The sequence below is a fragment of the Lampetra planeri genome, chromosome 3, assembly GCF_965212315.1.
Source record: "Lampetra planeri chromosome 3, kcLamPlan1.2.h2, whole genome shotgun sequence".
NCBI lineage: Eukaryota > Metazoa > Chordata > Hyperoartia > Petromyzontiformes > Petromyzontidae > Lampetra > Lampetra planeri.
In genome coordinates, this window is record NC_136109.1 from 15,783,092 (window position 1) to 15,797,567 (window position 14,476).

General features: G+C 40.2%; 1 protein-coding gene across 3 annotated transcripts in view; it reads right to left on the bottom strand.

Annotated features, from left to right (window-relative positions):
- SNCAIP (synuclein alpha interacting protein) overlaps positions 1-14,476 on the bottom strand; it is a 223,611-nt gene that overhangs the window by 96,154 nt on the left and 112,981 nt on the right. For 2 of the 3 annotated variants that reach the window (XM_078621833.1, XM_078621816.1), the window contains exon 3: positions 7,938-8,149. In XM_078621833.1, coding sequence (XP_078477959.1) covers positions 7,938-7,997 — 60 coding nt within the window. In that variant the 5' untranslated portion in view covers positions 7,998-8,149. Of the gene's footprint in view, positions 1-7,937; positions 8,168-14,476 lie in introns of all 3 variants that reach the window. The other variant, XM_078621826.1, reaches the window with a different exon arrangement.

Sequence of the window (14,476 nt, forward strand, 5' to 3'; positions counted from 1 at the left end):
AATTAAAACCAAATCGACTTCACTCTCGTGGATAATAGCCCAGCAAGTCAAAGGATGCCTGTGTCCTCAACAAATTTAACACAGGAAGTGATCACAACCCAGCAGACATGAAACTGTTGGGCCATCCGCATGCCAGAGTTGCATCTTCACTGGGAAGCTGATGCAATGCCAGTTCCACTTCAACGCTACAAATCTAAATTCAGGCAAAGACCAGATAATTAAGAAAAAAATCGTATTCAATAAGTGGGAGAAATTAGACTCGTCTAACCAAAATATTTAGTATTTCTATCACAACGACACTATGACCTGATTGTTAACATTTAAAGTAATCAAAGTAAAAAAAAATCTAAGAGAAAACAAGCAATATAAAATTACAAGAAAAGAAAAGATAATACTAATTATAATGCCTAACAAAACACAGAGCACACTGACCTCTGTATAACCATTAGGAAATGAATACAAAAAAAATCATCCAACAAAATGCCAACGTGATTGAACATCTCATAATAAACAATGGGAGCATGAAAGAAGTAAAAAAGGTGGATTGGTAAATCGCAAATGGTAGTTCTTAGGAGACCAAGATTGAATCATAACACACTACAGAGGCAGAATCATTAAACTAGAAGATACATGTTGGATTGATTTTCATAGGAAAAATATCGGGTCTCACAGGAAAAACATTTGTTTAGTTTACGATCGACGGTGTAATCTGAATGTATGTCCACAATATCCTTTGCAGCGTTAAAAATAAATTAAAGTTCCTGTACCAAATGTAATTAACCACAAACATTATCAAACAAGCAGGACCAGCTGTTGCAACGACATGAAAGCTAATTACTTGACCTATTTTACTAAATGTTTACGCAGAAATGAAATACCTCATGTACAGACATATTCCTTAGTCATCATTCTCTTCAAAAAGCGGGACAGAACAGATATTAAGAATTTCAGATCCATTAGATTTCAATCACAAAGGTAATAAGGATGTTATTGAACCAACGGCCACATTTTAAGTCTGCACCACACAAAAATTAATTAATGTGACTTTTGAGGGAAAACCACTATATAGTTTTTACTTTGAAATAGTGTAATCGACCAGATTGTGATCAAGACTTGGTCATAACTTCCACTTTCCAATTATCAACACCATCCAACTACAAACATTGAATCGATCCCACACTGTGCTACATTATTGGTACATTGACAAAGGTTGTATTTTTCTACGGGGTATAATGTATCCTTCATAAATTAGTCTAAAATACTGGAATCAGGTGGATGACATGTAAGAGGACCAGTGTGTGTGTGTGTGTTAAGCAATGTGAAAACGGTCTGAATGTGGAGATAACCAATCTATAAATACCACGTCTGTGAGACAATAAGATCATTAAACATGATGTCTAACATTTACATTTTATAAGTTACGTTTTCAAACTTGAATCGCTCAAAATGGCATAAGCTTTGCCCACGCGGTGCCACAATTACTGTGAATAATTGAGACCCAAAATTGTATCTAACGACACTTAAAGGTCTTAGAATCTGCTTTCAGCAATTGTAGATATGGCTCCTTTAAAACAAACACATCCCATAAAGTGATTTAGGTGAAATGTGAACCTCAAGTGTGATACATAGTCCACTTACTGTCGGGTTTGTGGCCAGCATAGATTTATCCGTATGCTCATTATCTCAAACACATTACCCTACAATTCCCAAAGTACATTCATATACTATTTTCTTAACCTTATTATACTGTTTGTATATTTATAAGTGCGGAGGTTCTATTGTACTGATTTTTGTTCAAGGGACTGAAATGTGGGCGATATTATGTAGTGTGGGTATCCGTTTGTGTATGCATCGATGCCAGAGTACACGTTTATGCATCTATCGTAAAGAAAGCATGTAAAGACTGATGGTAGACTCGTACCCATGAAAGTACTGTCTTTGGATTTGCCAATGTCTGGGCGCCATGGTTAAAGTTTCGTGATGGACAAGCAAAAAATATGTCATTAAAAACATCTGCAGGTTGTCTGGGTGTGTTTGCTCGAGTGGCGTGTTTAAATCATTACTTCTTGGTCACCGATGGCAATTACAGAACCAGTTATAAAACTGGGTACATAACACCTACCTCCAAAGTACACGAAACAATGGCAAGTGAAGTAGATAAATTATCTACAAGGCCCCTTATTAGAGGTGTAACGATTCACCCGCCGGCAATTCAATTCAGTTCAAGAATGGATTTTTTTTTTTTACATTGTGGTGAATGTGGTGTCCACTAGTAGCTAGAGGGTGTGACCCCATCACAGTTCATACAACATACATGACTCGAAACACACCCATTCTTACACATGTAATTTGCTGCATGAGTCATGGTTTTGCCTGTGACAATTCACGCAGAGTGCGCCTGATCTCATCAATTCTCAGAAGCTAAGCAGGTTTTGAGCATGGGTAGTTCTGGATGGATGACCCCCAGACGCTGTCGCCTCGACAGACCTGGTTTTCACCTGAGGACGGCTGCTTGCGTTGTGGCCAAAACGTAGTGAGAATTTTTTATTATGTTTTATTTTAATTAATTTATTACTTCCCTTCTACGTGACTTTACCGAAAGAACCAAGAAGATGAATCCCTGCAGTCAGGAAAGCTTTAAATCGAAATCATGCCAGGTTTGTCATATGGCTTGTGGGGTTGTGTGGTGGGCAGCAGAAGGCACTTACGTGCTCCTGTCTCCACCAACCTGTACTAAGCATCATGGTACAGTGTGCTCAATTAAATCCCACAATCCACACGATACGGGGATGCCCTCATCCAGCAGTTGATTAATAAAAGGGCTGCACATGCACAGCATGGACCCTATAATTGATAGCGAAACCTCGTTATCACATTCACTTCTTGCACATTTTCTCCGAACGTGATCTCCCATTTTTTAAGTCACCAAAAAAATGTATTGCTACATGTACAGCCATCGTTCTGGGATGGAATGTTTTCCTACATTTAGCTGGTACCCTTGACTTTTTGCTTATCGATGTCTGAGAGTTTAAATCGATGCATTGTTACGCCGTGAGCTGCCAAGATCGGGCTCACTGGCCAAGCATTATGTGTATGTCTATAAACAGTGTCCGTCTTCCAGGCTGCAGCGTGGTAAACAGCTGACGCAGGCACCGTGACGAGAAGGAGCACACATGGACAAAAGAGTCTTGACAGTTTTGTCGTCCTCTTTTGATAAAAATGCGAGATTAAGAATTACCTTTGAGGAGTAATATTTACAAGAATCGCATGCAAACAAGCATACCAGGGCATGTTTTAAATTGTGTGCATTCTTGTTTGTTGTGTACATTGTCGATACTATATTGTTCACGAAGGATATGTTTAGTCTGAATTCGAACCTTTACTGAGAAATTATCTCAAGCAACCCTTTAATTTGGCGTCTCGAGATGATCTCTATGGGAGGCGCTGTGTAAATAATAAACGATGATGGTTATTAGGAAATTTTCATTGGCATGCAGGAATCTGATGAGCTATCAAGTTACAACAACAAACAATAAGGCCATTAGAGTGAAAAATTGAGAAAAGGTAAGTAAGTCATGCAAAATAAATAAATGTAAATAAAGTATATGTCTAAATTGCATAAATTCCTGCCCGATTTTTCAACACTAAATGTAAGATTGGGCAAGGCATGAAAACAACAATACAAAGAATCTCAGAAGACACCAAGACAACACACAGTCCCTCAATAAAATTACACATTAAAATTGAACTATTTATACACGGGTAAGGATCAAAGCTCCAATTCATACTTGCAAATGTGGTTGAATTCAATCTTCTGCTTCAGGATATTTTTGAAGGAAGATTTGTAATGTTAAGGGAGGAACGAAGGTTGTTTCAAAAGGTTGGTGCTGAAATGGCAAAGGCTTTGTCACCCATTCCAATTCTTGTTCCTGGGATAGTTATAAGGCAATTAGATGAGCGTCTTTGGTTTCTTGGGTTTGACTAAGGTGGTAATGAATTAGCTAAGTATAGCGAAGATTTGCCAATGAGGATTTTATGGATGAACAGGCCCAAATGGAGATGTCTTCTTGCATCAAGTGATGTGATACTGGCTTTTAAGTAGAGGTCACAATGGTGGGTCCTGTATGGTACATCCAGTGCAAATCGAAGAGGAAAATTATAACGCGGATTTAGTCTGTTTAGTGTTTCATTAGCAGCTAAACTGTAAGCAGCATCACAGTAGTCAAAAGGTTGTAGAATGATAGCTTCACCAATTTGCATGCACAATTGAATGGGAACAAATGTCTTTCTGTAAAAATCTATATCTCTTTATTTTTTTTGAGATGTGATCAATATGGGGTTGGAATGTAAGTTTCGAATCAATCAGTAAACCAAAGTATTTGAAGCACTCCGTTTGTTCAATTATGTTGTTTCTCATATCCGCAATAGGTGAAGGGAATGAAACTGGATTTTTGGTTAAAGAAAAGAGCATGACATTCGTGTTTTGGTGATTTAGGAGCAATTTTTGTATAGAGAATTGATATTGAATTAAGTCGAAATCATGTTGGAGATTCTGCTTGACTTCGCTTGGAGATTTATCCGATACTAGCATGACATTGTCATCAGCAAAGAGATTTAATTCAGAGTGATTTAAGTTGAGTCCAAGATTGGTTAAATATGAGAACAAAATTAAATCCAGCACGGAACTTTGTGGAACACCCTCTGTTATTTTAATATTTGTGGAGGAGATGCTATCACTCTGTACCTTTTGAGAACAGTCATCGGAGAGGTAATTTTTAAACCAGTTTATTGCACCGTCCGAAAATGTTAGATGACCAAGTCTTGTGAGTAGAATATCATGGTCAGCAGTATCAAAGGCTTTTGACAAGTCGAGGAATAGTGCATAGCAGTAGTGGCCTTTATCCAGGTTACTGAAGAGAACATTTCATATATCCATCATTGCTCTGGTGGTGTAGTAATCCTCTTTAAAAGCAAACTGTTTACAGTGCCAGAGATTGTGACTTTAGAGGTAGCAGTATATTTGTGATTAAAGTATTTTTTAAAATATTTGAGTAACTGGTTAAAGAATAGCGATTGGTCTAAAATGATTAGGGTCTTCTTTGGAGCCATTTTTATATAGTGGACAAACAAGAGGGGATTTCCACTATTGTGGAAATGTACCAGCATGGGCATAATATGACTTTGAAACCCCCCGCACACCTCCTACGCATTTCACAAGTAGTACTAATCACATACCTGCATTTCCCATAAATATGCTAAATTCCTCTTGATATGCAAATTATTTTGTCAAGGCGCCCTTCCCCCCTTCCAACCCAGCTTTAAATATACGCTCCAAGCGTGGTGGTGTTTCATTCAGACGCTGTCTCCCCGACAGACCTGGTCTTCACCTGAGGACGGCTGCTTGCGTTGTGGCCGAAACGTCGTGAGAATTATTTTATTATGTTTATTTTTATTATTTTATTATTTCCCTTCTACGTGACTTTACCGAAAGAACCAAGAAGAGAAAAAAAATGTACCAGCAGTTAGTGAGAGGTTATAGATGAGATCTGCCACAGCCACAAGTGCAAAAGCAGGTAACTCATCTTCTCCCATGGATGATGATGTCTTAATTTAAACTATTTTAGCAGTACTGTACATCCAGTTCAGATATGGGAATACATAACAAGTAGTGACATTGACTTTCACAAACATTGTTAGGGTTATTGTGTGAAGGGGAAGATATGAGTGTTGTGAATGGTGGTGTATTTGGAGAAAATTTACTCTGGTCTGTTTTGTCAAATAAACGTTTTGCTGATCCAAAATGATAATTAAATCCACTTATAACGTCTTGTTTTGTGAGCAGTTATTTTTAGAATCAGAATATATTGAATGTTTTTTTTGTATAACATTTTGCCTTGTTTACAATGTTTATCAGAAGAGTCTTGGGTTTTTTTGTGACTTTAGAACACTTTTATGATATCATGATAATTTAGCATTTCTTACTAGGCGAGTACATCTGTTTCTTAGTGTTTTATAGCTAATCCAATTAGGAAGGTTGTTTGATGTTTTTTGTATTATTCCAGGCTATATCTCTCGTTTTCATTAACTCAGAAATGTTCAGATCTAACCGTGGTGTATGATCACCATTTTTTATGAACTTAAGGGGGCATGTTTTGTCAATGATTTTTAGGAATTGGTCTTAAAAATGTCCAAACAGTGCCAAAAACTGGGATTATGCTCACCGTATCCCAGTCAAAACGGAGAGTGGCATGTATAAATGCATGAAAGCCAACATTTTGAAATGACAGTTTTTTCATCATGATTTTATGAGGTGTTTTAGTTCTTTCGTGTATGTTGAATACCAAAGATAATAACATAGTAATTGAAATAGTAACTTAAGACTCCCACTTTTGAACATTTACTGGGTGAATTCGTTCATAGAATATCAAGTATGGACGAGCTATATGAATTTTCTTTTATATATATTGGGTCTAGTGGTTGAAGTAGCCATTTGATTTAGATTGTACTGGCTTGTAAAGTTTAATAAGTCAATAGCCTCCCACGTTAACAATACAACACGTAGATGAAAAAAATTTAAATAACTAAATTAACTCACGACGTTTCGGAGGCAACACAAGCTTCTGTCATCAGGTGAGTCAACCACAGCAAAAAAACAGTAATTCTGTTTTTTTGTAATTCTGTTTTTTTGCTGATGACGGAAGCGTGTGTTGTCTCCGAAACGTCGTGATTTAATTTAGTTATTTTTTTCACCTACGTGACTTTACCGATAGAACCAAAGAGTATGGATCTTAGGTTGTTTTCACCGAGTTTACAATGTATGTGGACCACGCGGAAGTCACTGTCCTGCAACTACCATATCTTAGCTATGGCACTGATTGTACAGTTGGTGTATGTCTGGAACTCCCGTGTGATAATATGTAACATTATCTCAGTCACGTCCTACTCAATGATGAATTTAGGCCTTCCTAAATTGTACTTACAAATTCCGAGCGAGAGTCCTTCTGCGGCCCAGTCACTCGCTCATGAGAGCGATTCGTTCGGTATGATACGGACACGAAATGCCGAAACTTTTTGATGCATTGCCAAGTCGTGGTACAAATTCAGGGCTATCATGCAGAAAAAAATCTAACTCATCTCCGATGGCAAGAGGACCGATTATAAATCGATTTGATGCATATCTATTGATGTATTAATAAAAAAAAATCAGTGCACAACTCTAGCAATAAAAATGTGATTAAAGTCTATGCATCGTCCCCCTTATGTATACAAACAACACACATATTTCACACATATTTTCCCAACATTAAAACCTCTTGAAAAAAGTTTTCCATGGAAATACCTTGGCCATCCTTATAAAAAAATCTATTTGCAGATACAGCAGTCATAGCAAACTCAATCGCACAAGCTCAGCATCATGTGACCGCAAGAAATATCTCACTTAACAACACTGATTACAAAGAGTACAACCTTCATGCATTTCATCCAAGAAAAACACTGTCAGTAAATTATAATTCTTATATACTTATGAGATGCACAATTATAATCGAAAGCAGCCTATTTTAGAGGCTGCTATGTTATAGGCTGCATTGAGTATGTTTAAAAACTATTTAATCTCACTGTTCACACAAACATTGCTGTTTCATATGGAGTAAACATTTCTATGTATCAGCTTTTGCAGACTCTATCAGTTGCCACGTATTAATTCAAAAAGTTAAGTTAGCAATGCCATTGTACCATGAAACAAACTATTAGTATGTCAATAGGCAACAACATTTCTGGGCAAAAAAAAGAAGAATGCAATGAAATTGATAAATTTTTAAAAGTTTGAATACAACATGTGAGTCGCAGAAAGGAAATTATCACCAAGCGTAAAATCAATGCAAGGGATAGATCAACATCGATCACGCCACTAAAAGCTGGACACCGCGTTCACTCACCGAAATCCCCTCCTCGCTGAAGTCGATGGCATCCAAGTCCAAATACTCCGGGCTGTCCATGGTGCCGATACAAACATGCTGCTTCCTAAGTGCCGTTTGAGTCGTTTCACCACCGCGACTCCGTGCTGCTGGGCGCCACACAGAGGCGAGCTTGGCCGTCACTCTCCTCCTCGTTGCTCCCTCGTGCGTTGTCGCGTGCCCCGCACACTCATCTGCAAGCCATGACGCACCTCCCATTCATCACAAAGACACAGACAAAGATCCCCCGTATAGCCTTAACAGACCGTTGGGGCAAGTGCTATTTCGGAGCACCTATGGAGACAGGCACGGTACACGAGGGGGTTGGGTGGCCAACAGCCCGCTCAGCTGCCTTTGTCTCCCCAGTGGCGATGTTTACACACCGCACCAGGCACTCATTTGAGGCTGAGTCTACTGAGGGGGAGGCCCAGGACCGCATCAGATAAATCGTCACTGTGGTGTTGACCCTGAGTAGGATTCGAACTTGTGTCGCCGGGTTCGTAGAGCAGTGCGCTCACCGCTTCACTATCGCGTGCCCAGCACACTCATCTGCAAGCCATGATGCACCTCCCATTCACCACAAAAGACGGGCACACATGCACTCACAAGCAGCATACACACACGCGCACACACACACAAAGACAGTACACACTCACACACAATTGCACACACACACCACACAATACACATACAAAGAAATGTGCAGACGGATAAACACATTTTTTCTTTTGCCTAGCACCTTTTTTCAAACTAAGATAAATGCAGTGCAGTTGGACATTACCGTGACGAGACACTCCAGCATACTTGACCCTAGGCAGAGTTTGCTGGCAAAGTTATTTTGAACAAGCCATCCTCACGAGACAAGTGCGCATCTCCACGACACTAGGGTCGCACGGAGGGCATTATTTGTCTCGCAACAAGAATATTCGTACTGCCAGCCCTTTTGCCTCCCGTAAACGGTTTACACGACAATTCATATTCTTAGGTTTTTTTTCGGTAAAGTCACGTAGGTAAAATTTTTTAATTAAAGTTAATGAAAGTAAAGTAAAATAAAAAATAAAATAACAAATCACGACGTTTCAGAGGCAACACAAGCTTCCGTCTTCAGGTGGAACCGTCACAGCACGCTTGCTGTATCAAGTAAATGAGAGATTACAAGAGATACTACCCCATATATATACTGGTTGAGGGGGGGGGCTAGGACAGGCCCCCTTTTTTATTATTATGGTTCCACCTGAAGACGGAAGCTTGTGTTGCCTCCGAAACGTCGTGATTTTTATTTAATTTTTATTAAATTTTACTTTCATTAATTTTAATTTTATTTTATTTTTACCTATGTGACTTTACTGAAAAAACCTAAGAATATGAATCCTTGCAGTCACGAAAGCTTCAAATCTAGAATTACACAACAATGTCATAATATGTCTGCCACATCCCGGCAATCTAAAGTGCTCTCCATGCGGCAAGCCATTGCGAAATGTTAAATTAATGCATCGGTTTTGCGGAGAAACACATAATCAATGAGATGGATCAACAACTGGTGAATGAGGAGCTAAACCCAGGACGACAGACAAAGACGTACACACGCTGCATATGCACAAGTCGACGGGCGATATAATAACGCCGAAACATTCTACTTACGTGCAAGCCGACAAACGTCACAATGACTCTGGTGCGCATTATGAATAAAAGAGACGCACGTGCATTAACCTGAAACATGTAACGGGCCGATGCTTAAAACTATTTGGAACCTGCTTCTACTACTTATGTAAGACCTCACATATGCTTTCACTAATGCCGGTATGTGCATAATGTATTTGTAAGTGAGCAAGACTTGATAGGCTCACCGCGGGATGGTGAAACGGGGTTCATGGGCAACCGAATTCACCATCGTGGTTCCAAAACCCGTTCGCCAGGCTTGCGTGAGAGAGCTTATTGATGAGAACTCCACTCTACTTATACTTTCTTTTCACGAATAGCGCACACACAGCCGGTGCTTCAGGTAAGATGCAAAGTGCCGTAGCACCCAACATTTATTTGTCCTATAAACAGTCCTCCACCACTGATCCACATTGTTGTAATGTACTTCAACGTTCCCACATCTATGCACCCTCACCTTCACGAAGCTGCCACTGACCAGCGTGGATAGGTATGGTCAAATAACCCCCAAAAGCTGTGCGGTGTGAGGAGGCCAGCCTCCGTTAGTTCCAATACCCCTTTGCGAAGCTTGGGTAAGAGAGCGTATTTGAGAGAACGGCACTCTCCTTATACATTGCATTCATTGATCACACATACAGTAGGTGCTTGACATGTTCCAAAATGAAATGTCAAGTGCCACAGCACCCAACATTTTCTTGTCCAATAAACATAGTCCTCTACACCAATCAACATTAAAGCATCGTTTTTTCACCCCTCCAAGCCTCTATAACAAACGATGTTCAACGTTCAATGTGGAAATCCTCAGTAGAAACCCCTTATTGATTTGAGAAGAAAACCTTGAAGCTATAACAATTCATCCTCCAGTAAATGTGATCAATTGTCACAATTCACGGTTGTGATATGATTCAATACGTAATTCTTGTCCAAATTGCAGCTCTGGGATTTAAAATATCTGGTTTGAATGCCATTATACAAACACAAAACTCACAGCAGAGTGTGCGTGAAAGTATGCCCACTAGTGGGTAAGGAAATGCCACTTGAAGGCTTTTTGAAAAGTTCTGTGAAAATACCTTTCGCAACCATTCTCAGAAGCGTGGAGGACTTGCATTGATCTGTGGAATTTCTGAATGTAATCTTTGTCTCCTGACATGATGCCAACAGCACACATCGTCAATAACATTTGGGGGGGGGAAAGACCGAAATATATTTTAAGGATTTTAATTTAAAGGAAAATGTATTATTCTTTTAAGATTGTCATGAACATTGTTACACCACGACAAAAAAACCTGAACAAAAGTCTGTCCCAGAAATATAGGAGATGTGGATCTAATTCAGTGAGGTTATTTTTTTTATTTTACACATGCTGTTACCAGGACAATTGTATGGTTCATTCAGTGGTGTTCCAGGATTTAATAACATGTCAGTCCGTGTGGACTGATGAAGAAATACTGCATTAGGAACATAATGTGGCAACTAGTGCCACACACTAAGTACATAATTTTCTGGAAAATACGCCGTTATTTGTCCGCTTGACAGAAATATATAATGTGGTGAAAAATGTAGCCACAATTCACACACTGATCCTTGGAGATACTGACACGTATAATGCCTCATCGCTGGCTGGGGCAGAGCCACATCCTGTCTCTTTTATGCGCTCGCAACAATTCCTAAAGTTCTGAAAATGAAGTTTCTTGGCAAAATAGAGGCCCATCCACGTTCCTGGTGGTTGGAATTAAGAACTACTGAGGTTGTTTAGAAAAGAAATATATAACAAACATTAAAATGGCATGCAGTACTTACAAAAGAAAGTAAATATTTGTGGAAAATAGTTCAGCCATTTTTACCGAATGTGGAATGTATTTTTTTCTTAAAGGACTTAACCAAATAAAGATGAATAATGATGATAACCTGAAGCCAGGCTGTGCATGCATGCTGCTGAAGCAAGGCTCTTTCTCGTTCTTCCACCTAATTTTTTTAAAGGTGTATTATTTATTTAAAAAAAAAATCTGCTGAAATCCCAAGATTAACATTTACTTTATGAGTATTTCCATAAAAAATAAAAATGTGGTGGTGTTTTGGTTGGAAGATCAATTTATAAAAATCAAGCTTTACGTGCGGTTTAAGTCCCTCGTATGCACGGGCAGTCGAGTGCAGTTAAGGGAAAGTTAAGAGGTGGGGGCTGTTGAAGGCGGCTGAGCTTGGCTGACGGGGGCTGGTGGTGAGCGTTGTGGCTCCTTTAATCGCTACCACATGCGCGCCGGCTCGCGCTCCCTCGTAACGCATGGCTCGCGGGCCGGCCACAGTCACCATGGCTGCTGAAATCTCACCCCGTTTTGGCTCCCCGAATTTACTCGGAGCAGCGCTCGCTCTGCTGTCGTCCTCGGGGACATGTTAGCCATGGCGTGTGTGCCCCGGATGCATCATGGCTTGTTTGTCAGTTTGGCGAGAAGCTGAATTTACTTTGCGCCAGATTATGTCAACGGGCGTTGGGAGAGAGCCTGAGTTAAAAAAAAAACAATCTGTAGTAGACAATACATTAATTGGTAAAATGATTAAGAGTGTACTATACAACCAAAAAACGTGAAAATTGTATTCTATGTTTGGAATCGCAATTTACTGCTCCAGTAGGGATACCTGTTTGATCACGTAAGCGTTCATTTCGCTGATTTATGGTTGGCATTCATGAAACAAAAGGCTGTCCAATAATTGTGTCATGCAAAATAAATTACAGCGCTCGTGAAAATGCTACGCACTTGGGAGATATGTTTATAAGATGTCTGCACTTAGAAATGCAGCATGAAGAGTGGCGTTTTAATGCGTTATGTGCAGACAAAAGAATATATCAACAATTATATCTGCCCTTGCTTAGGATGAGACTGATAACCTGACAGCTGGCTGCCTAACGGTCTATTCCAAACAATAATGATACTGACAGGTAGCAGACAACACTTTTTAAAAGTTATCATTCGACATAATAAATTCGGGTGTACAAGGCACCAACAAGCAATGGATCTCGTAGCACCAAGCGCGCGTGTAGAGGAGGAAAATAATTCTAGATTTGAAGCGTTCGTGACTGCAATGATTCATATTCTTAGGTTTTTTTCGGTAAAGTCACGTAGGTAAAACATTAAAATTAATGAAAGTACCACGTCGTGCATTCTTTTGGCCCCGCCCCCCTTCCCCCTCCCGAGGCGTTCTACGTGACACGTCGTGCCGTCTTTGAGCCCCGCCCCCCTCCCTCCCGATACGTTCCATTCATTGGCTACCACATTCTGATGAGCTCCGCCCCCCTCTCCTCCCCCCTCAACTCGCTTTTAAGGGATTACATCTTGAATCATTGCCTCACTTGATGCAGCAAATCTGGCTGTGACGGTCCCACCTGATGACGGAGACTTGTGTTGCCTCCGATACGTCGTGATTTTTATTTTATTTTACTTTCATTAATTTTAATGTTTTACCTACGTGACTTTACCGAAAAAACCTAAGAATAGGAGGAAAATAAGTCATAAATTGACCGGGGAGCAAAAGACTAAAGAGATTAGATCAAAAACTGGAGAGTGAATGTATTTTTTAATAGGTGGGTTTTCAGCCGAATCTTCAAATACTATATATGATTAAACAGCCTCAAATCAAAACTCGATACTTTATTTACCATGAACGAAAAGTTATTCCCAACTACTTCTACTAATAGTCTTTATAATCAAATGTTTTTGAAACGTATCTCTTACCTGCACAAATTCAGTCAAAGCGTATTACTAAAATAAACACGAATTAATATGACTACAACGTGAACAAATTCCTTTACAAACAATGGGCGAGCCATTAGTATTGCACAAAATAACAACTGCGCTTTGTCCTATCAGAAATATAAAATCGATCTCCACTACCGAATGTGTAATTTCCACTACGAGCTAGGAGCTCTCAATGAAGATGCAAGGTACAGTTGAGGGGTAAAGGTGCAGCCCGGCAATTACTTGCCCAGGCCACTGCTTTTGGAAGGAGGGCATCCACACGAGGGAGCTCTGGAGAGTCCCTCTTAGAGGAGTGTTTCTTCATTGCAAGGCCCGCGGGCCACTCACAGCCCCTCGTGGCCTTTAGTGCAGCCCCCCGACAATACACGAACGTGAAACACCCCATGCAGGCGGTGTGGCGACCCTCACACTGATGTCTTATCGGCAAAAGTGGACCCTTCTGAAAATTGAAGAACAGTGCTCTAGAGAGTATACCGCTGTCCAGAAATCTGGGGGAGGAAGCGGGACGACCCACACTTCACCCCAGCACATGTGGCCTGCTGATTCGCTAACTGTGGTGGTACCCATTGAAACTGCTGGGTGGACAGAGGTGGCGGTGGAGGATGGGGGCATTTAAGATACTTGCACCAATGTTTCAACTGCCCTGCAGGGCGAATGAACCGGCAACCTCTGGCATGGAAGTCCAGTGAACTGACCATCACACCATGGCAGCATCTGTGCTGACGAAGATGAGTGCAGATCTACACTCATCGTGATGGAAGCTCAACACTCATGGGAGCTTGGAAATGCTTTTTAATACTTTCGCTAAAATAATTATTTCTCTCCTACGGTCTGTTGATTGCCAAGATACTTTCTGAATAAGGTAGCCATAACAGGTATGAGTTAATTATAGTGATAGGATAATTTATTTTCTATCCCGTGTGGATTGTTCTGCTCTTGGGAGCTTTCGCCAAACAAGGAAAGACGTGCATGCCACAGGCTCTGTTGTTTTCTCCTGAAACTGAGGAGGCAATTGGTGTCTGGTTCCAAAAGTGCAATCATTGTAGGCATATGGTGGCACTGACCATTGACACAGATCTCTGCCCAACTTGAAAAGATGATTGTCGACCA